Source organism: Canis lupus, chromosome 10 (genome assembly GCF_003254725.2).
Source record: "Canis lupus dingo isolate Sandy chromosome 10, ASM325472v2, whole genome shotgun sequence".
In the NCBI taxonomy this organism is placed as follows: Eukaryota; Metazoa; Chordata; class Mammalia; order Carnivora; family Canidae; genus Canis; species Canis lupus.
In genome coordinates, this window is record NC_064252.1 from 64,226,694 (window position 1) to 64,250,049 (window position 23,356).

A 23,356-nucleotide genomic window follows, 5' to 3' on the forward strand; every position below is an offset into this window, starting at 1 on the left:
CCATTCTCTTACACCAGACACAAAGATAAACTCAAAATGGATGAAAGATCTAAATAGGAGACAAGAATCAATCAAAATCCTAGAGGAGAACACAGGCAACACCCTTTATGAACTTGGCCACGGGAACTTCTTACAAAATACATCTATGAAGGCAAGGGAAACAAAAGCAAAAATGAACTACTGGAACTTAAGATAAAAAGCTTCTGCACAGTTAAAGAAACAGTCAACAAAACTAAAAGACAACCTACAGAATGGGAGAAGATATTTGCAAATGACATATCAGATAAAGAGCTAATATCCAAGATCTATAAAGAACTTATTAAACTCAACAACAAAGAAACAAACAATCCAATCATGAAATGGGCAAAAGACATGAAAAGAAATTTCAGTAAAGAAGATATACACATGGTCAACAAGCACATGAAAAAATGCTCTGCATCGCTGGCCATCAGGGAAATACAAATCAAAACCACAACGAGATACCACTTCACACCAGTAAGAATGGTGAAAATTAACAAGACAGGAAACAACAAATGTTGGAGAAGATGTGGAGAAAAGGGAACCCTCTTGCACTGTTAGTGGGAATGTGAACTGGTACAGCCACTCTGGAAAACTGTGTGAAGGTTCTTCAAAGAGTTAAAAAAAGAGCTGCCCTAGAACCCAGCAATTGCACTGCTGGGGATTTACCCCAAATATGCAGATGCAGTGAAAAACCAAGACACCTGCACCCCAATGTTTATAGCAGCAATGTCTACGATAGTCACACTGTGGAAGGAGCCTCAGTGTCCATTGAAAGATGAATGGATAAAGAAGCTGTGGTCTATATATACAGTGGAATATCACTCAGCCATTAGAAACAACAAATACCCACCATTTGCTTCAATGTGGATGGAACTAGAGGTTATTATCCTGAGTGAAGTCAGTCAATCGGAGAAGGACAATCATATGGTTTCACTCAAACAGGGAATATAAAAAATAGTGAAAAGGATTATAGGGGAAAGGAGAGACAATGAGTGGGAAAAATCAGAGAGGGTGACAAAACATGAGAGACTCCTAACTCTGGGAAACATACAAAGGGTTGGGGGGGGGGGGGCTAGGGGATGGACTGACTGGGTGACAGGCACTGAAGGGGGCACTTGACAAGATGAGCCCTGGGTGTTATACTATATGTTGGCAAATCGAACTCCAATAAAAAAATATACCAAAAAAAAAAAGTATTCAGAAAACTAAAGAAATATTCAAACCCTATAAGATGAATTATAGTAAGACATCTAGAAGCCACTGAAATAAATAGGGTGTCAGTGGTTTTATTCGTGCCTAAATTCAATTTACGTCTGATTTGCTAACTTTGTGCCTTGTTCACTGTAAAGTTTCAAAAAACTTTTAAAGTATTATATTGCTAAGTAACCTAAAAAGCAAGCAGGAAATCAGTATATAAAACCAAGAATCCCACATTAGTTAAACATCTATTTTTTTTAAGATTTTAGTCTTTTTTAAAAGTTTTTTATTTATTCATTTAAATAATCTACACCCAACATGATGCTCAAACTCAAAACCTCAAGATCAAATTGCATGCTCCTCTGAGAGCCAGTCAAGTGCCCCAAATATCTATTTTTAAAAAGAACTAAATTCTATCAGTTTATACAACTGAAAAGTTGTAAATCTGGGCATATTGTAAAAAAAGAAAAACTACAAATACAATTCAAAAGTTAGCAAAAAAAGGTTGATAAATCAAAAACCAGAGCTATCTTTGACACTGCCTTCTCTCTCACCACTCATGGTTACAATTACAACCATCACCCAGTCTTGTCTATTCTATACCTTAAATATCTTGAATGTCTAGTTCTCTCCATCTCCACTGCCATCATCTGCTACCTCTAAAACTGATTACGGCCTCCCCAACTAATCTATATTTAATACTTTCTCTATGCTGCAGGCAGATCCTTTAAGATGTAAATGGATTCTATCCATCTCCAACCTCAAATCCATTGCAAGTCCCCTTTGTTGTCCTTTACTTGGCCTGCAAGTCCTTCCATGTATCCTTCTAATTTTTACAATTTCACCATTCTCATCTTGCTAAGTCTTAACCACCACCACCACCACCTCCCCCCCCCCCCCCCGGCTTCCCTTAGGCCCCCAACACACTAGGATCTTTTCCACCTGAAAGTCCTGGCACATGATGACCCCCTGAAGGGAACACTCCTCTCTCTACTTTGCTTTTATTGTAGCTTAAATATCGGTTGCTAAAAGGGGCTTTCTCCAGTCCCTCCATCTCAAGGAGCCATTCCCTTGCTCTTACCTTCCTCATAGCCCATTGCACTAATAACAGATTTAAATTCAATATCTGTCTATTTATCTTATCTCTCTAACCCCTACTAAACTCTTTTAAGTTTCTTAAAGGCAAAAGACATCAGTGTTAGTGGCTGACTGGCCCGTGACTTAAACAATGCCGTGCATCAGGTAAATGTTTAAATTTTTAGAGTACATAAGTAAATCTTTAATAAATAAGCTGTCAAAGGACAGGACTGGGAAGTAATAAATTTAAGTGTACAAATGTGTGTCCCATAGAAGATAATGACAAGGGGCAGCCCGGGTGGCTCAGTGGTTTAGCACTGCCTTCAGCCCAGGGCATGATCCTGAAGACCCGGGATCGAGTCCCATGTCGGGCTCCTTGCATGGAGCCTGCTTCTCCCTCTGCCTGTGTCTCTGCCTCTCTCTCTCTGTTCTGTGTCTGTCATGAATAAATAAAATCTTAAAAAAAAAAAAAAAAAGATAATGACAAGCTTTTTCTACTTCCATTATGGGTAGAATAACAATAGCTAATATTTATTAAATGTTCGCCATGTTTCAGGTATTTTACATAGATTACATCATTGATGCTTATAACAACCATATGAGGAGGACCTGAGGCCAAAGAGGTTAAATAACTTGCCCAAAATTACACAGACATGGGAGAGTTGAGAGTTTTGAAGCTGGTTCAACCACTATGCTCTCTAGAACATAAGGAAACAAGTTAAACTATAATAGAATTATTTTTTTAAGATTTTATTAATTTATTCATGAGAGACACACAGAGAGAGAGGCAGAGACTTCAGAGAGAGGCTACCTGACTTCAACACGGAAAGTACCCCTAATGAGCAGTTCAAAAGACCCTTCAGGCTTTTTCACATACCTTAAAGCTCGAGTGTCTATACATAGTTATAACCATACAAGGTAACAAAAGAAAAGGGATGACCAGTAGAGTAGTAGTGACTCTCTGCCCCTCTCTTAGTAGGGACATTTTTCACCACTTACTTTAATATTCAGCAACTAAAACAAACCACAGAAATAACTGGGTGCTAAGACTAAGATCACAATTATCTACAGCTCTCATTTTCAAATTCTACTTTTACTAAAACATGATTAATCTCAAGGGCATTCAATATAACTTTATGTCCTCCCCCGCCCTAAATAAGAGCCTGATTTTTCTCTTCCCCATGGCCTCTGAATGACAAAATTTTCCCTCGTTTTTCCTAGTCCAGGGTATAAGAAGCACTTGTTTTCCAACCAGATTTATTGAAAGAGGGGGCCATCAAAGTAAAGGAAGCACTAAAGAACAAAATAAAGTCAAAGAATGGGAGAATTTGGGATAGGAATTATCCACCCCAGAGATTAACCATGGAAACACACTTAGATAGATGATCATTATCAAGTTTATATAGGAGAAAGTAAAATGTATGTATTACATATGAGGAAAAGAGAATGCCAAGAATATCAGAAATAGGAACTGACATTTTCTAATATTTCATAATTTAACAAATACTTCACCTTTAATTTTATTCAAATATTGCCTTTTATTTGCAATATGTCAGGCATGAAGCTTAATTCAGGTGTCATTTTTCTAAGGAAATATAGCAGTTAGAAGCACAAGCTCTAAAGTCAGGTATTTTGGGTTCAAATTTTGCCTCTGCCACTTACTGCTACGATACCTTGGGCAAATATTTAATACCACATTATTTAATACCTCAGTTATGGTAAAATGGAACTAATAATAGCAACTACCCTATTAAGGATGTTGTAATGAATAAATGTGATAATATATGTAAAGAGCTTAATACAAAGCTGATACATAGCACTCAATAAATTTTAAGAATAATTAGTACTATTTACCAGAGAGTTTCTGGATTATTCAGTGCTTTTTACAGGCTGCTAATATTTTCAACCCTATTTAAAAGTTATCGTTTGAAATCTAATCATTTAAATGCAATTGTCATCCTTTTTTGAAATCTGGATTCAGCTGCATGCCAGCACACTGTAAACTGCTAAACTCATATTTTTAGCAATCCCTCTTTGCATTTTTAGTGATTATTCTAAGGATAACAACACATATCCTTAACTTTTAACAGTCCACTAAGAGTTAATATTGTACTACTTCATGAAAATGCAGGAACCTTGCAATTTCCCTTCTTCAACATTATGCTATAATCATTGTAGATATTACATCTGCATATGCCACAAGCCTCACAATACAGTAGTATACTTTTTACCTTAAATGGTCACAGTGCTTTAAAGGAATTGGGGAATAATAAATACATTTACCCACATACTTCCCATTTCTGGTGCTCTTTATTCCTCTGGAAAATCCAAGTTTCCATCTGGTATCACTTCCCTTCAACCTGAAGAACTCCCTTCAGCATGTCTTGTAATGCAGGTCTGCTGGCAATAGAATCTCTTTTTTGTTTATGCAGTGTTATTCTCTCTTTCCAAGTGTTGACTCCCCTTCCATTTCTGCCTGCTTATGGTCACTCTCCAGTGCCTTCAGAGTTGTGGGGTTTTTGTATTTTGTCCAGAATTTATAATGGTTTTCTGCAGGAGGATTAGTTCAATACGAGCTACTCCACTATTACTAGAAGCAGCTAATATTTTAAGATGCCAGAGAAGTTTTAAATATTCAAAGGATATTCTTGGGCATGTGGCTCTAAGGTAAAAGATGGATTACAATACTTCAAAATGATATATTCATAGTTATACTATTATGCCATAAATTGATTCATGTGATCTGTTAGGTTACAATTCAGCAACCTAATTATTTCGGCATTGTTTCTATTTTTCCCACATAAAATGATATATACTTCACTTTGTCCTATGTAAATTTGAAATGATCATATAACTAGAAACATAATCATGTACTTGATTGTTTCTTCTACTAGAGTTTTATTTTGGCTTTTGTTTAACAACAGAAACCAAGTCCAGCTAACTTTAGCATAAAAGAAACTGATGGCAAAAAAAACAAGTAGATTATAGAATCAATGGAAGCCCAGAGAATCAGGCTGCAAAGGAAATCAAAGGAGGCAAAGTATGATGAAAATCCTAAGCCATAAACTCAGGCCCCGTAGCCCTGAGACCCACTGAATACTTAATCTCCACTCTCTACACACATACTGCTGAAACTACTCCATCATCTACATCATCTAATCTAACTATTTTAATATCCAGCACTCCCTTAAAAGTCAATGTCCTAAGCAAGACTATCTGATTGGCTCACAGTCTAACTGCTAGATATAGGTAGAGTTTATCTCATCATACTTAGTATTCCTCAAAATGAGAAGGGTATATAACTCTAAGTTCTAATATATTATTATTAATTTTAAAAGGGAAGTATAATGATTGGCAAAGCAGCAAGCATTGGAGCAAAATCATACAATATGAGGATTTCATAAATATAACATGCCATACTTGCTTCATTCATGGTTCAGTGCTTCTAATTATTTTGGAGTTAAAGTTACACCCAACTTAAAATGTGATATACAAAGCTCTCATTTATAAAGTAAAAAGATGAGGAATTAATTCCATTAGAAGAGAATTCTTGCTTTTCAAAAGTATTCATTGTTAGATTCCTTCAAATAACTTGACTCCTCCATTACAATGAATGTTAGATTTATAAAAACCCTATTTTCTTCTACTTTCTGAAGCAGGACACAGGTTTAAATCATTCAAATTTTGTATTTACATCCAAGACATTTTATTGATTTACAGATGCGTGGACTTTTGAGCACCTGCCCTCACAGAATTTACAAGACTAAACTGAAATAGATAGGCATGAAACAATGTCTCTCTTGCAACTAATCAAATCAAATTAATATAAAATACCAAAGACGAAAACAGTACTGAACAGTTAGGGAAAAACTGTGAAAGGCTGAAATTTAATCAGTGTATTGACTAGTCAGGCATTTATTTGTCATTGACTAGACTTTTTTATAACTCTGTAGAGAGAGAAGCTAACTTGTAGAAATTAATAATACAAACATGTCCATAGAAATGCAAATTGGTCCTGATTATTGTCCAGCAGATACTGATCAGTTTTATCTGTTCTGCATTCACTTGTACATTCATTTCAGCCTCCCTTATTTAACCATAAACATATGGTACTTTGAACTGTAATAATATAATACCATTAATTAATGAATTAAATATAATTTTTGGCATATATTCATTTTATATGTGTATGAAAGTCATGATCACATTCTCTTTTGAAATGTATCCATTGATAGGGTGCCTGGCTGACTCAGTCAGCAGAGCATGTGACTCTTAGTCTCAGTGTCCTGAGTTCAAGCCCCATACCATGTTGGGAACGGAGCCTACTTTTTTTTTTTTTTTTCCGGACCCTACTTAAAAAAAAAAAAAAAATAGTGTCCTTTGACAATAGTCTGTTAGGTAGAGGGCTAAAATGAAAAGATAAATGTACACAACTGCCACCAGTAATTCTATATTGTACAACCTTAAAATATATGGCAAAGAAGTCCTACTTAGAAGATAACTGCTGTAACGAAAGACTTAGGACTACTGATATAATTATTTCTCCATATGACATAATAGAAATAGCCTACAAATGCACTGTTCTCTACTATACAGTAGTATACACTATACAGTGTATCTATCAGCCTCAGTCTCTGCCTCTATATACACACACACTACATAAATAAACATACACTATGTGTATATATATATATATATACACACATACCTTGTACAATATATAGTATATGTACTGTATATTAAAATATAGTATAAGAATATCTCATACAGTATACAGTATATACATAAAATTATACTATACATATATAGCAAATAGTTTGTGTGTATATGTACATATATAACCTATAGATAATATAAAACAATTAGAATGCTCCTAATATTAAATGATCATTTCCATCACTTAGAATAAGAATTCAAAAAAAAATAAAAAAATAAAAAATAAAATAAAAAAATAATAAGAATTCTGAAAATAACCATGAATCCTAGACTCCTATTTTAACTTTTCACTGTTACATTACAGTTGTTCATAACAATGAGAAGCATGATTCATAATTTGGCATTGACAGTTTATTTTCTTTTTATAGGCAGACAGTTAAGTAATTTTATCTTTTCAGTCAGACACAGGTTAAATATCACTAGTTAACAGCTTTCTCATAATCAACTTATAATAAAAATCACATTTTCACAGCAGGGAAAGACCATGTTCTTTTAAAGCCTTCATTATAAGGTAGTTCCACAATTCAGTTTCAAACATTCTTAAAGCATTTAAAACAACAGTAACCAAAATGTTTTTAAAATCCTTTGGCAATGAGTTCTATTGAGTATATAGCAACTTCATTCATTTTAAATACATATTTCAAACTCTTATTTAATTCTACCTAGAGAGTAATTTCAAAGTGATATTTCCTGAAGCCAAAACTCAGACTTCATGTCTCTAGAATAATCTTGCTTTGTTGTAGTTTCAACTTCAGTAAGTCTATATGCTCTTCGCGAGTAGTTCTGGCTGGCCTGGGCTTGTTGTAAATAGTTGATTCCGTCAGGCAGCTTTTTAAAAAGTCAACACATTTAACAATTCACACAATGTACAAAAGTATTGTACCCTTTTTTTTTAAGATTTTATTTATTTATTCATGAGATACAGAGAGAGAGAGAGAGGCAGAGACACAGGCAGAGGGAGAAGCAGGCTCCATGCAAGGAGCCCAACATGGGACTCGATCCTGGGACTCCAGGATCACGCCCTGAGCTGAAGGCAGGCACTAAACCGCTGAGCCACCCAGGGATCCCAAGTATTGTACTTTAAAATAAAGATGTGTTTCTTCTTGTGAAATAAAGTTAATCAGGGATCCCTGGGTGGCGCAGCGGTTTGGCGCCTGCCTTTGGCCTAGGGCGCGATCCTAGAGATCCGGGATCGAATCCCACGTTGGGCTCCCGGTGCATGGAGCCTGCTTCTCCCTCTGCCTGTGTCTCTGCCTCTCTCTCTCTCTCTCTGTGTGACTATCATAAAAAAAAAAAAAAAGAAAGAAAGAAAGTTAATCATTTGGGACAGTCTGCTTAAAAGAAATGGGATAGTTTTATGTTCTCTAGAAAAGAACTGAAAGGGTAGTTCATCTCACTTTTCCCATCCTTTATTCTATTTTGAGCAAAACCTAGAGATCAAATGTTTTATGTATGACAGAAAAAAGACACATATCATTAAAGGATGCAAACCTGCAAAATCATATAAGCCTGTGAGATTCCAAAAAACTGTTCTGTATTTTTAATATCTGAAAATAATCAAATAATTTTATGTTAAATGAAAATTTTCCAAGCTCCCTAGTATATACCCTCTAAAATTTTAAACAAATATACTTAATATGAAAATAGCATTTTATCCAAATATCAAATATTATGCTGAGTATTTGAATAGCAAACACAAACAGTTCTAATCCCAATCACAGACTGTTGTGAAATGTTAATGTATTTAAATTTTTTAATTATACATGGAATTAACTGAATTATTCTACTTTAAACAATTAGTTATTAATATTTCAGTCATATTAAATTACAAGAACACATGAACAAGTGAAACTCAATGCAGAAAATGCAGAAGCAAATTACACAATGTGGGAAGTCAATTTTGGGCTTCTGGAAAATGTTAAGGGCAAACAGTCTAGTCTACACAGATTTTCAAAGAATGTACTAAATAGCTCTTTTAAGGAAAATACTAAATGATATCATTGTAGTAACACGAAAGTATAAGGAAATACACAATTATATTTATACCTCTTAATCAGGCTAAATTAATGAGGCAAACTTAATTAACAATCATGCTTTCATAATACTTTCAATGAATACCAGATATTACATTATTGAAAATCCTTGTCTAAGTTTTACACCAGCATTACTGAAACTAAATTAAAATAAATATCACATATTAATATTCTGAAAATAACTCAGAAAGTCAATCACTTAGCTTATATATTGCCTATAGACAGTGTAAGGCTCTGTTCTGAAAGGGTGAAGAACTAGGATGCAGATACATCTTGTAAACTATATCCATAATAGTGACTTAGGGAAAATGCCCTCTCCAACAACCCTATTACAAGGGAGCTAGCCATAGGACATTCCATGAAAAGGAATGTGTTCTGAAAATCATGACTCCATACATACACCTGAGTGAACTGGGAATGGGCACTTGACATAGTCCGAAGATTGTTAAGCAAACTACGAGGGTTTTGGTGGGGGAGGCTCTGCCCAAGCAGCAATGGTGACAACTTCTCATGCCTCTCTCCCTCTCTGTCTTTTTCTCAGCAATTATGGATATACCAGACAGTTAAGAGTAGGGAAAAAAGCAGAAAGACTTAAAAAGAAGTCAGGTTACTGGTAGGTCTGTGAACTACATGGACAAGATAACCAAGAATCCATAACCTTCTGAGAGTCTCAGAATGTCCTCCAAGGAGCCATGAGGCTTACATAATTGTTCTATTTGTTCCTGTTTGGGGAAAGGGAAAATAGGACTAAAATCTCACAGTCTGACTTTCCCTAGGTTCCCAGAGGTCTTGCCAAATTGTTCAGATTTGTCCTTTTCCTCTCATTATGTGCATCCTTACGGTATAGCTTCAAAATGACAACACATCTGAGGTCATCTCTGTTCTTAAAAAACTAAGAATGCTAAATAGAAGACCTTTGGTTTTGATTTTAGCTCATTTCCTCATAGTAAGTCACGTCAAAGTAGAAAAAAAGTCACTATAATTTACTTAAAGAAAAATAAACCCTTAAGATACTAATGTAATTCACTAAAAAAAAAATCAAGTCTATACTAACTAGATAGATTAGATAGTGATACTGTGATATAATAAACATTTGGTGTTCATTCCTGATTCTCCAGCAAAAGAGTTTCTAAATCCCTAGCAGTTTCCTTAGTGTTAACAGTGACTTTGGTAGTACAAATGAGATGATGATTCTTGGCTGAGGTGCTCCCAGATAGTTTCAGGAAGGGCACTGGTCATCAGAAAGATCACGTACGATTAAAGGGTGAAAACTTCCAGTCCCACCTCAGGACCTCCAAGGAGGCAAGAGAGGCTAGAAAAGGAGTTCATCAATAACGGCCAATGATTTTATCAATCATGCCTACATAATGAAATCTCCATAGTAACTACAGAGTTCGGAGAACTTTCAGGGTTTCTTTTTAACACATGAAGGTGCTGGGAGAGTGACATGCCCAGAGAAGGCATGAAAGTTCCATACCACTTCCCCCATGCCTTGTCCTATACATCTCTTTTGTTTGGCTGTTCCTGAGTTGTATCCTTTATAGTAAATCAGTAATAGTAAATAACCTATCTCCTGAGCCATTCTAACAAATTACTGAACCCAAGAAGCGATTGTGGAAACCTGTGATTTATAGCCAATTGGTCAGAATTATAGGATGTCTGGACTTATGATGGCTCTGAAACGGGGAGCAGTCTCGTGTAACTGAGCCCTTAACCTATAGGGTCTTGCTAACTCCAGATAGCGTCAGAATTGAACTGACTTGTAGAACACAAAATTGGTGTCCACAGAGAACTGGATGATTGTTTGGTGTAGAAAATACATACATTTGGTGTCAGAAGTGTTGGCAGTAAGAATAGATGATAGATTGATAAATGGATAAGGGAAAACAAACTTACAGCAGAATGACATCTAATAAATGTTGAAAATGACAGACTTTGAAAAGCATTTTACCATCTTAGGAATAACTGATTCAAGAAAAAATCATCATCAGAGCTAAAACTATTGGTTAAATTTTGATGAGAAAAAGGATTTTAACATACAAAGTATTTCACCACTGATTATTAATTACAAAGGGAAAAGAACATCGTGTGTTGAAGAAAAAAATGTTGGGATGCTTGGCTAGCAAGCAACTCTTGATCTCAGGGTTGTAAGTTGAAGCCCCACAATGGGTGTAGAGATTACTTAAAATCTTTTTAAAAATGTTGGGGTGCCTGGGTGGTCACCTGTAAATTATGAAAGTTTTACCTTTTGCTTTACAATTTGGATGCCTTTTATTTTTTAAATTTTTTTCTTGCCTAATTGCTCCAGCAAGGACTTCTAATAAATATTATGTCAAATAAAAGTGATAAGAGTGGGCATCCTTGTCTTTTTCCTGATCTTAGAGGAAAAGCATCCAGCTTTTCACCACTGAGTACAATGTCAGATGTGGGTTTGTGATATGTGATCTTTTATGTTGAGGTACATTCCATCTACACCTGCTTTATTCAGAGGTTTTATCATAAATGGATCTTGAATTCTGTCAAGTGTCTTTTTTCCCTACAACTATTGAAGTGATGACATGATTTTTATCTTTCATTTTGTTAATGTAATATATCACAATGACTGATTTGCAGATGTTAAACCACTGCTGCATTTCTAGACTAAATCCCACCCGATTATGGTGTATGATCTTTTTAATGTATTGCTGAACTCAGTTTGCTAATCTTGAGGATTTTTGCATCTATTTTCTTTAGGGATATTGGCCTCTAATTTTCTTTTCTTTTCTTTTCTTTTTTCTTTTCTTTCTTTCTTTGTTTGTTTCTCTCTCTCTCTCTCTCTCTCTCTCTCTTTCTTCTTTTATATGGTATCCTTGTCTGGTTTCAGTATCAAGATAATGCTGGCCTCATAAAATGTGTTTAGTAGCAATCCCTCCTCTTCAAATTTTTGGATCAGTTTGAGAAGGACAGGCATTAAATCTTTTATGAATGTTTGGCAGAATTCACCAGTGAAGCCATGTAGTCCTGGGCTTTTGTTTGTTTGAAGGTTTTTGATTACTGGTTCAATCTTGCTGGTTAACTGTCTATTCGAATTTTTTTATTGCTTCATGATTCAGTCTTGGAAGATTATATGTTTCTACGCATTTATCCATTTTTTCTAGGTGAATATTTGGCCTTTGACCCTGGTTTTGATATAGGACTCCTAAGTCCCTTGGAATTTTCTGGATGATAGGAATATTTTTTGTTCTAATGAAGTGGGCTCCTGGATCAAGATTGGTCACAGGAAACCAAACCATGATTAAGACTTTGGAATTTTCATTCTTATCTCCCCATTCGCTGGAGGGGAAAGGGGCTAGAAATGTAGTTAATAATTTATCATGACTACATGATGAAAACTCAATAAAAATCTCAATATTGTGGAGATCAGAGAGCTTTCAGATTGATGAACATATCTGTGTACCCAGAGGATAATGCTTATCAACTCCATAGAAATAAAAGCTCCTGTACTCATGACCCTCCCAGACTTTGCCCTATCTGTTTATCTGGCTAACATATGTATCATTTATCCTATCCTTTATTATATGAAACACTAGTACACATAAATAGATGTTTCCTTGAGTTCTGTGAGCTGCTTTGGCAAAACATCAAATCTGCCTCTGATTTGCATTCAACGTGGACAGAAGTTATGGGTAACCTGGAAATGTACCACTTGCCTTTGGCACTAAAGTGAGGAGCTGTCTCAAGGGACTAGGGCCTTAACCATGGACTCTGACACTATCTTCAGGTAGACAGTGTCAGAATTGAATAGAATTGCAGGAGAGTCAGCTGGTGTAGCAGAATTATTTGCTGTAGGAAAAATCCCCATACATTTGATGACTAGAAGTGTCAGAAGTGACCTGTTCTGTATAAATAGCAAAGGAGAAACACAGGAAGAAGACTGTTAAATTTTCTGAATTTTACATTGTTCGGTGGTTATGCAGAAGAACATCCCAATTCTTAGAAAATATTCACTGAAGAATATTGGAGTACAAAAGAGCATAATGTCTGCAACTTTAGTATCAAATGGTTCAGAAAAAAATATCATTTGGAGGGAAAGTAAAGAAAGAGGGAGAACAAGTATAATAAAGCAAATGTGACTGGACATTAATTGGTAAATATAGATAAGAGATCTCAGAAGTTATTCTTACAATTTTCAACAAACTCAAATTATTTCAAAAAAAGATATTTAAAAATAGCTGAGCTTGCAAGAAAAAGTTCTTATTTCCCAAAAAGAAAGTACAACAAAGGGAACAATCAACAAGACTAAATGACAACCTCCTGAACGGGAGAGAATATTTGCAAATGGACTATCTGATAAAAGGTTAGTATCTGAAATACATAAAAAAAAAAATTGATACAACTCAATGCCCCCAGAAACCAAATAGTCAATTAAAAAATGGGCAGAAAACATGAACAGACATTTCTTCAAAGAAGACATAGAGATTGCCAACAGGCACGTGAAAATATGCTTAACATCACTCATCATCAGGGAAATGCAAATCAAAACTACAATCAGATATCACTTCATACCTGTCAGAAAGCCTAAAATAAAAAACACAAGAAACCACAAGTGTTAGAGAGGATGTAGAGAAATAGGAACACTTGTGTACAGTTGGTAAGAGTGCAAACTGGTGCAGCCACTGTGGAAAACATCATGGATATTCCTCAAAAAATGGAACTACTCTATAATTCAGTCATCATACTACTGGGTGTTTACTCAAAAAATACAAAAATACTAGTTCAAAAGGATACACACATTCCTATGTTTATTACAGCATTATTTACAATAACCAAACTACGGAAGCAGCCCAAGTATAGATGAATGGATAAAGCAGATGTGTTATGTATAGTCAGTGGAATATTACTCAGCTACAAAAAAGATGAAATACTGGCATTTCCAACAACACGATAGAGCTAGAGAATATAATGCTAAATAAACTAATTCAGGGAAAAACAAATATCATATGATCTCACTTATGTGTGGAATTTAAGATATAAAACAAGCAAAGAAAAAAAGAGAGAAATGACTAATCAAGAAATAGATTCTGGGACGCCTGGGTGGCTCAGTGGTTGAGCATCTGCCTTCGGCTCAGGGCATGATCCCACGGTCCCGGGATCGAGTCCCACATCAGGCTCCCTGCATGGAGCCTGCTTCTCCCTCTGCCTATGTCTCTGCCTGCCTCTCTCTCCGTGTCTCTCATGAATAAATAAAATCTTAAACAAAAAAATACTTAACTCTAGAGAACAGACTGATGATTGCCTGGGGGGCAGATGAGTGTGGGGGTGGCAGTGAAATAGGAGACGGAGATTAAAGAGCACGCTTATCATGATGAAAAAAATAAAGTAAAATAATAAAAAAAAGAAAAAAAACATGCCAATACACTTCAAATCTCTAAGTTTTGGATTTATTATGTAAATTCTTTAACAACCTCATTTTACCAAAAGAGATTTTAGTCACCACTATTCTACAGAACTTTCTTACATAACAAGGTACCTCTTTAAGGAGCTGTCCTGTTCATGAGCCAGGCTCAGCCTGGTTATCAGGGATGGACAACACAGATCCTAAAGGGACGACCAGGCCAAGATGGCCTTATCTTTAGTAATAAACATAACCTAGGTTCCTACAGGGTCATATTTATAATTAATGAGGTTCCACCTTATGTAACAAACTCACCAGGGAAAAGGTGACTCTTCTGACGATATCCAGCCAATTGGTTTGGAAAACTTTTAAAAAGAATAAACTAAGTGCCCTCATTCCTTCCCATTCCTCTGGCAGATGATGGAGGGTTGCTAAAGCAGGAGAAATAAGAGGAAGAAAAACTTTAAAAAGAAATAAAATGAAAAATTAAAATAAACATAACCTGGATCCGAAATTTTTTAAAAAATCAAAACAAGCAAAAATGACCTTTTAGGGGATCCCTGGGTGGCGCAGCGGTTTGGTGCCTGCCTTTGGCTGGGGCGCGATCCTGGAGACCCGGGATTGAATCCCACATCGGGCTCCCGGTGCATGGAGCCTGCTTCTCCCTCTGCCTGTGTCTCTGCCTCTCTCTCTTTCTCTCTCTGTGACTATCATAAATAAGTAAATAATGACCTTTTAGTAAGAACAGTATTATATAACATAGCACCTATAACACAGAAAGCCACTTTGGACTACAAATCACTTTTCCAGAAACAATTAAAAGCAGAACAAACATAAAAATCGATTTAGGTCCAAAGAAGGGTTCTATTACCTCATGAAGGGCTTGTTTTTATTCTAACACTGACTAATAAAAGTACTGCCCTGCTGCCTAGTAAAAGGTATTTTTTATTCTCACTTGAGCTTATCCATTTGGAAAGCAATTTCCCCATTTGAGTTTGCAAGGAAACTTTAGATTGGAGGAGTAGAATGTTCTTCCTTAGAAAATGACCTAATCCATCCCAGTGCTCAAGGCTGATGGAGCCTCCTGTTGGCGCATCAGTTTCCAAGGAGCTCTCCAGGCTGTACCAAGGACTAGCTGTTGGGTTGTGGATGAGGCCAAATCTCTCAAGAAAAGCACTCACCATTTCCAACAGCTCCCATCAAGAACAAGACAAACACAGAGAAAACCAGTACAATGCTTGGCCCATAGAAGAAGAAGAAGAAGAAAAAAAAACCCAGCTGATCTTGCAAGAAAAGGGGTTCTTGTTTACCAAAAAGAGAATAGAAACTAAAAACAAAACTGGTAGGCATATTGAAGCTGTGTTAGGAGAAAGTATGATACAGAATAGGGGAAATCAGGAGTCCAGGAAACAACTTGGGTTGAGGAAATAGTGCTGAAAGACTGGGGAGGACAATTTGGTTAAAATTCTCTGGAGAGAAGACAGCCAATAGAGGGAGGACTACAGAGATCTTCAGAAGGTTCTCCTTGAGAATTTGGCTAATAACTGACAATACAGGCATATAAGAAACTTTCACAAGATCAGGGAAAGACCCAAAATGATTAAAGATAAATGTGGTAGGCACTCATATGGGGCTAAGAATAGTGCCTGCTCCCACCAGCCTGACATAAAAATTTAGTAATTTACAGTGATTGTATAGAGTATCCAGAAAACTCTTGCCTCAGGAATGAACAATTATTAGCCTTAGGCTGAACACTATTCAGTTTTACCTAATAAATCTTAAAAGCAAGTCCTAAAAGATCCAACTGTTTCCAAGTAACTCAACTGCATCCCAGAATAAAGTTCAAAATTATTTATAGAGAAATAAAAATATCCAACACCCAAAAAATAATATTTAAAGCATCTGGCATGCAATACAAAATTACCAAGCATCCAAAGAACATAAAAATATGATCCAGAATAAGAAGAAAACTCAATCTAAACCAACTCAGCTCTGACATTTATAATTGAGACTAGAACATTAAAGCAATCACAATGTATTTCATAGATTCAAAATATTTAGCAGACACGAAAGATATGAAACAGACCCAAATCAGACTTCTAGAGATGAAAACTACAACATGTGAGATGAAAACTACAATAGAATTAACAGCAGTTACACACAGACAGAAGGAAGGAAGGAGTGACCTTGGAGACACAGAAATAAAAACTTTACAAAACGAAACCTGGAAAGAAACATGAATTTAAAAAATGAACAGAACATCAGTGAGCAGTGGGACTACTTCAATCAGCCTACTATACATATAATTTGCATCCTCAAAATAGTGACAGGAGGGAGATGGACAACATACTTGAAGAAATAATAACCAAATTTCCCCAAATTTGTTGAAAACTACAAATTCATTAATCCAAGAATCTCAAAGAACCCAAGCATAATAAACATGAAAAAAAACTAAACCAAGGAATATTGTAATAATATTACTAAAAACCAGTGATAAATAAAATACACACTTACATACAAAAAGAAAGATAAGATGACAGCAGATGACTTAAGAAACATGACAAATTGAAAAAACACTGGACCACCATCTCTATATAGTACTGAAAGAAAAACTGTCAACCTAGAATTTTATACCCAGTGAAAATATCTTTCAAAATAAAAGGTAAAACAAAGACTTTTTCTTTTCTTTTTTTTTTAAGATTTTATTTATTTATTCATGAGAGACAGAGAGAGAGGGAGAGACACAGGCAGAGGGAGAAGCAGGCTCCATGCAGGGAGCCTGATGTGGGACTCGATCCAGGAGCATGGAATCATACCCGGAGCCGAAGGCAGATGCTCAACTGCTGAGCCACCCAAGCTTCCCAAAACAAAGACTTTTTCAATCATACAAAACTGAGAACATTTTTCATCATCCACTATGTGCTATAATAAATATTTTACAAAGAAAACCCTTAGGCAGAAAAAAAAAAGTCTGTTCCTTTACAGCTCTAGCCCCACTGTTTTAGTTGTTGATGTCACAATGTGTGCCCCCAAACATAAATAATTTTAAATGCATTAGTCTTCTAAGTTATATAGGAAACAAGATTTGGATTTACAAACCAAATTATAGTAATATTAGCTTATATACTAATTATTGCTTTTTTTTTTCCCTAAATGAATTACTTTCTTAAGTCACATAGAAAAAAATGCAGTTATAGAACATTGTTATGTAATACTGGCTTTTATAATTGCTAATGTATTTACCTTTATTGAATCTTTATTTCTACATATGGCTTTAACTTGCACTTTTTACTTCACCTTGCAGAACTGCCTTGCACCTTTCTTCCAGGGCAGGTCTTGCAGTCATGAATACCCTCAGCTTTTGTATGTTTGAGAATATCTTAATTTCTCTTTCGCTTTTTTCTTTTTTTTTTCTCTTTCACTTTTGAAGGACAGTTTTGCCAGATACAGGATTCTTGCTTGTTAGTTTTTTTCATTAACACTTTGAATATATTTGCCCACTGTTTTCTAGCCTCCAAAGTTTCTGATGAGAAATCTGTAGATCATCTAATGAAGAGTTCCGTGTGTGATGACTGGCTCTCTTGCTGCTTTCAAGATTCTCTGTCTTTTCAAAGTTTGATTAGACAAATGTTCTTACACTATAAGTGAGGTGGTATAACACCACGTAAGGTAGATATGAGAAAAGGACGTATGCTATTAACCCCAAAGCAGTCACAAAAGCAACAAAACTCTTAACACTAATAAGTCAACAAGAGATAAAATGTAATCATAAAAAAAATCTCAATCAAAAAAAAAAAAAGGGAAGTAAAAGGAGAGAAAAGAGAACAAAGAACATATGGGACAAACAAAAAACAAATGGCAAGATGATAAATTTAAACCTAACCTTGAAAATCTGAATGGGATTTACAGAAACGTAAATTTGTCTGTTAGGGTAGAAGATTCATGAGATTTAAATATTTTTCAAAGGTGTTATTTCATAATAAAAGTAACACCTCTAAGCACTATAGACTTTTTATAAAGTATCATACAAGTGTGATCAAATGTATATGAATATTTTAAATATAAAATAAATACTAAAGACATACAAATGAATAAGTTAAACAAATACTTGTGTACCCCCATATCTTAAGAAGCAGACTATCAATACTCTGAAGATCACAGAACACTCTTCTACTCCCCATCAAAAAAGCCACTATCCACTACCATGACTTCTGAATTAATCATTCCTCTGGCTCTATAGGATTTTATCATATATGTAATAAAACCCTAAATAGGATTTTTACACATTTTTAAATGTTATAAAAATAGGGTCATACAGTATATATTATATGATTTGTTTTCACTCAACATTGTATTTTTGATGACCATCCACATTGGTATATGTAGTCATGGTCCATTCATTTTCAATATATTCATTCATTTTCCTATTAATGGACAAATGTGTAGAGTTCTGCTCTTCGAAACTGCTCATGAACATTCATACATCTCCTGATTGAAATGGCTCTCTACAAGAGAATTGCTAAATTATGTTTCCAGGCTTTAGGGTCACTTTTGTGTTATTATCCCCTTTTTATTAAAAAACTGAAGCTTATAGAGACCAAGAAATTGTTCAAGATCACATAGCTAGGCAGTTAAGTTAAAAACCAATAAATTCTACTTAGAAAAAAATCTAAAGGTTAGGTAGCTCATAGTCCCGGAAACAGTACTTATCAAAAAGAATCCTGATGGATTATATTTTGTCTTGTTTTACATGCCATATATTTTTTTTTAATTGAAGGATTATACAGATCTAAATAGCTACTAGTTAGGTATTAAAAAAAAAGTTTGAGTTGTACTCTTTTAAGTGCAAGAATAATAGGTATCTTGGAAATTATTTGGTTTAGGTGAGATGCAAAACAGTTTCTGCAGATATTCTCAAATGTCTTCTAAAGTGAATACAGAGTATTTAAAAAAGCTCTTTAAAACAATTTTATTTCTTAGAGAAAGAGGGGAGAGAGAGAGAACACAAGCGGGAAAGGGGAGGGGCAAAGGGAGAGAGACAAGCAGTCTCCCTTCTGAATGCAGAGCCAACTCTGGGCTTGCTAAGATCATGATCTGAGCCAAAGTCAGATGCTTAACCAACTGAGCCACCCAGGCACCCCCAGAGCATTTTAAAAATGATTACTACATTCACTTTGGCAGATCTTAAACAGGTTGGTTTGTAAATCCAAATCTTGTTTCCTATATAACTTAGAAGACTTAAACTTAGAAGACTAATGCATTTAAAAATATTTATGTTTGGGGGCACACATTGTGACATCAACAACTAAAACAGCGGGGCTAGAGCTGTAAAGGAACAGACTTTTTATATGTTACTGAAGCTAAACCAGTATGAGTTTAGAGTGTTATGACTTTAGGGTGTGAAATGTATTCCGCATGGTAACCACAAAGAAATTAACTACACAATATACTCAAGAGAAATGAGAAGGAATTTAATGTTTTACTACAAAAAATATATATATATATATTTATACATATACCAATAATATATAAGGTATTATATATATAATTATATATATAATATATAATATGTTTAATATAATATATAATTATATATAATATATATAATAATAATAATATATAAGGTGTATATATATATATATATATATCAAAGAAGACAAAATTGAAGGAAGTGAGGAACCAAAAGGCCATAGGACATACAGAAAACAAAGAGCACAATAACCAAAGTCTCTCATTAGTAACTACTTCATATGTAAATGTATTAAACTCTCCAAACAAAAGAGATTAAAAGAATGGATAAAAATATGTTCCCAACTATATGTTGTCTTCAGGAGACCCACTTAATTATAGAAACTCTACCCCAAAACAATGGCACACATATTGTTCTCAAATACACATGGGACATTTCCAGGATACACCATATATTATGCCACAAATTAAGTCTCAATATACTTAAAAAGCTACTGTACAAACTCTAGTCTCTGGCCACTATAAAGTGAAGTTAGGAATCAGTAACTAAAATCAAACTAGAATATTCATAAAATTTTGAAATTTTAAGAATATTCTTGTAAACAACATTTCGAAGAAGAAATCACAATAAAAGTTAGAAAACACTTAGAAACAAAAATAAAAACACAACATGTGAACAATTATAGAACACAGCAAAACCAGTGCTAAGGGGAAAATTATAGCGATACATAACTTACATTAAAAAAAAAAAAAGATACCAAACCAACAACCTAACTTTACAACTCAAAGACCCAGAAAAAAGAGAACTAAATCCAAAGCTAGCAGAAGTAAGGAAATAATAAAGATTAGGGCAGAGATTAAAAAAATAAAGAAATAGAAAAGCAAAAGAGAAAATTAATGAAACAAAAAGTTGACTCTTTGAAAAGATCAACCAGACACACTTTCAAACTAGACAGACTAAGTAAAAAGGAGAAAAGACTCAAATTACTCAAAGTAAAAATCAGAAATTAAAGGGTGGACATTAACACTAATTCTACAGAACTTAAAGGTATTATAAGGAACTACTATGAACAAATGTATGCCAAAAACTAGATAACGTAGATGAAACAGACAAATTCATAGAAACACAAAACCTACCAAGACTAAATCATGAAGAAAAAGAAAATCTGGATAGATCCAAAACTAGTAAGAAAATTGAATCAGTAATAAAAATCTCCCAATAAAGAAAAGTCCTGCAGCTGTCACAGGTGAGTTCTACCATTTACAGAAAAATGAATTAATTCTTCTCAAAGTGATCCAAAAAAGTTGAAAAAAAGGAACTCTTTCTAACTCATTCTAAGAGGCCAGCATAACACTGGTACCAAAACCAGACAAAGACACACTAAGAAAATTACAAATTAGTATCTCTTATGAACATTGATGTAAAAATGCTCAACAAAATAGTAGCAAAAGCAGTTTACAAAATTCAATATCTTTTCATGATGACACTCAACAAATTAGATATAGAAACTACCTCAACATAGTATAAAAGCCATATATAAAAAATCCACAGCAAACATCATACTCAATGGTGAAAGACTTAGAAGCTTAGATTATCTTAGTGCTTTCCCTCTAACTTCAGGGACAAGGTAACATGGATACTTTTCACCATTTCTATTCAACATATTACTGGAAATTCTACTTAGAGCAAAGGCAAAAAAAAAAAAGAATAAAAACATGCAAAAAGGAAGAAGGAAAATGATCTGTTTGCAGATGAGATGATTTTATACTTAGAAAACCCTAAAGACTCCACAAAACAGCTGTCAGAACTAGTAACAAATTAGCAGGATAGAGTCAAAAAGCAAACATCAGTTGCATTTCTATACACCAACAATGAACAATCTGAAAATGAAATCATAAAATCAATTCCATTTACAACAGCATCAAAAACAATAAAATATTTAGGAATTAACTTAACCAAGGAAGTGAAAGGCTTGTTCAATGAAAATGAAATACTGCTGAAAGAAATTAAAGTCAACATAAATAAATGGGAACACATCCCATGTTCACAGTGTGGTATACTCAATTTAGTTAAAATGTCAATACTCAAAGCAATCTACAGATTTATTGCAATCCCAAGGATATACTGTGTGAAAACAGAAAAACTCACCTTAAAATTCATATCAAATCTCTATGGATGCCAAAGACCCAAAAATAATTGAAGGGGGAGGGAAGGAGAACACAAAACTGGAGGACCCATTTGTTCATCTCAAAACTTACTACAAAGCTACAGTAATTAAAACAGTATAGTTTTGGCATAAAGACAGATATATAGATAATGGAACAGAACAGAAAGCCCAGAAATAAAACCTGATGTATGTGGTCAAATGACTTTTGACAAGGGTGCTAAGACCATTAAGTGGGAAAAGGAGTCTTTTCAACAAATGGTGCTGGCAAAACTGGATATGCACAGGCAAAAAAATGAAGCTGGACACTTCCTTAATGTCATATATAAAAATTAATTCAAAATGGATCAAGGGCAGCCCGGGTGGCTCAAAGGTTTAGCACCGCCTTCGGTCCAGGGCCTGATCCTGGAGACCCAGGATCAAGTTCTACGCCGGGCTCCCTGTGTGGAGCCTGCTTCTCCTTCTGCCTGTGTCTGTGCCTCTCTCTCTCTGTCTCTGTGTCTCTCATGAATAAATAAATAATCTTAAAAAAAAAATGGATCAAGGATCTAAGTGAAGGCCCTAAACAATAAAATTCTTAAAAGAATACATAAGATGAAAGCCTCATGACATAGATTTGGTGATGATTTCTTGGATATGACACTAAATATCCTAGTAACAAAAGAAAAAATAGACAAATGGAACCACATGAAAAATTTCAAATCTTATGCATCAAAAGGCACTATCCTTAGTGAAACAATGAATTGCTTAAAAAGTCATGAATTGGTACAGGAGCTATTCAATGTGCAAGAAAGGTCTATAGATTTTTTATGTAATCGAATAGGAAATGTTCAGTGATACTGTTTCAGGTTCTGTGTTACAAATGACCTTTGAGAAACAACCATTGGTGTAATTTTAATTTATTATTAAAGATGAATATCCACAATTACCTGGAAAAGGTTTATAAGAAAAAACAACTAAAAAAAAGATACACAATCCACAGAGTAAATGGCAACCCACAAAATGTGTGAAAATATTTCAAATCATACATCTGGTAAGAGATTACTATCCAGAATCTATAAATTCTAAAACTCAACAAAAACAAAATCAGGGTATGTGGCTAGCTAAGCCGATAGAGCATGTGACTCTTGATCTCGGGGTTTTGAGTCAAAGACCACACTGGATATGAAGATTACTTAAAAAATATGATCTTAAAAAAATACAATTCAAAAATGGGCAAAGATTTTAGTAGACATTTCTCCAAAGAAGACATATGAATGGTCAATCAGCACATGAAAAGATGTTCAAATCACTAGTTTATTAAC

At 34.7% G+C, this 23,356-nt stretch overlaps 1 protein-coding gene across 8 annotated transcripts in view; it reads right to left on the minus strand.

Annotated features, from left to right (window-relative positions):
- The window catches only part of LOC112673404 (WD repeat containing planar cell polarity effector), a 424,409-nt gene that overhangs the window by 384,889 nt on the left and 16,164 nt on the right, over window positions 1-23,356 (minus strand). The window contains exons 1-2 of one of the 8 annotated variants that reach the window (XM_049115575.1): window positions 14,965-15,090; window positions 14,734-14,849 (exon numbers count right to left, since the gene is read on the minus strand). The exons of 3 other annotated variants lie outside the window; for them this stretch is intronic. In XM_049115575.1, the coding sequence (XP_048971532.1) occupies window positions 14,734-14,849; window positions 14,965-15,052 (204 nt within the window). In that variant the 5' untranslated portion in view covers window positions 15,053-15,090. Of the gene's footprint in view, window positions 1-14,733; window positions 14,850-14,964; window positions 15,396-23,356 lie in introns of those variants that run through there. 4 more of the 8 variants (XM_035721690.2, XM_035721694.2, XM_049115574.1 and 1 more) reach the window with 4 other exon arrangements.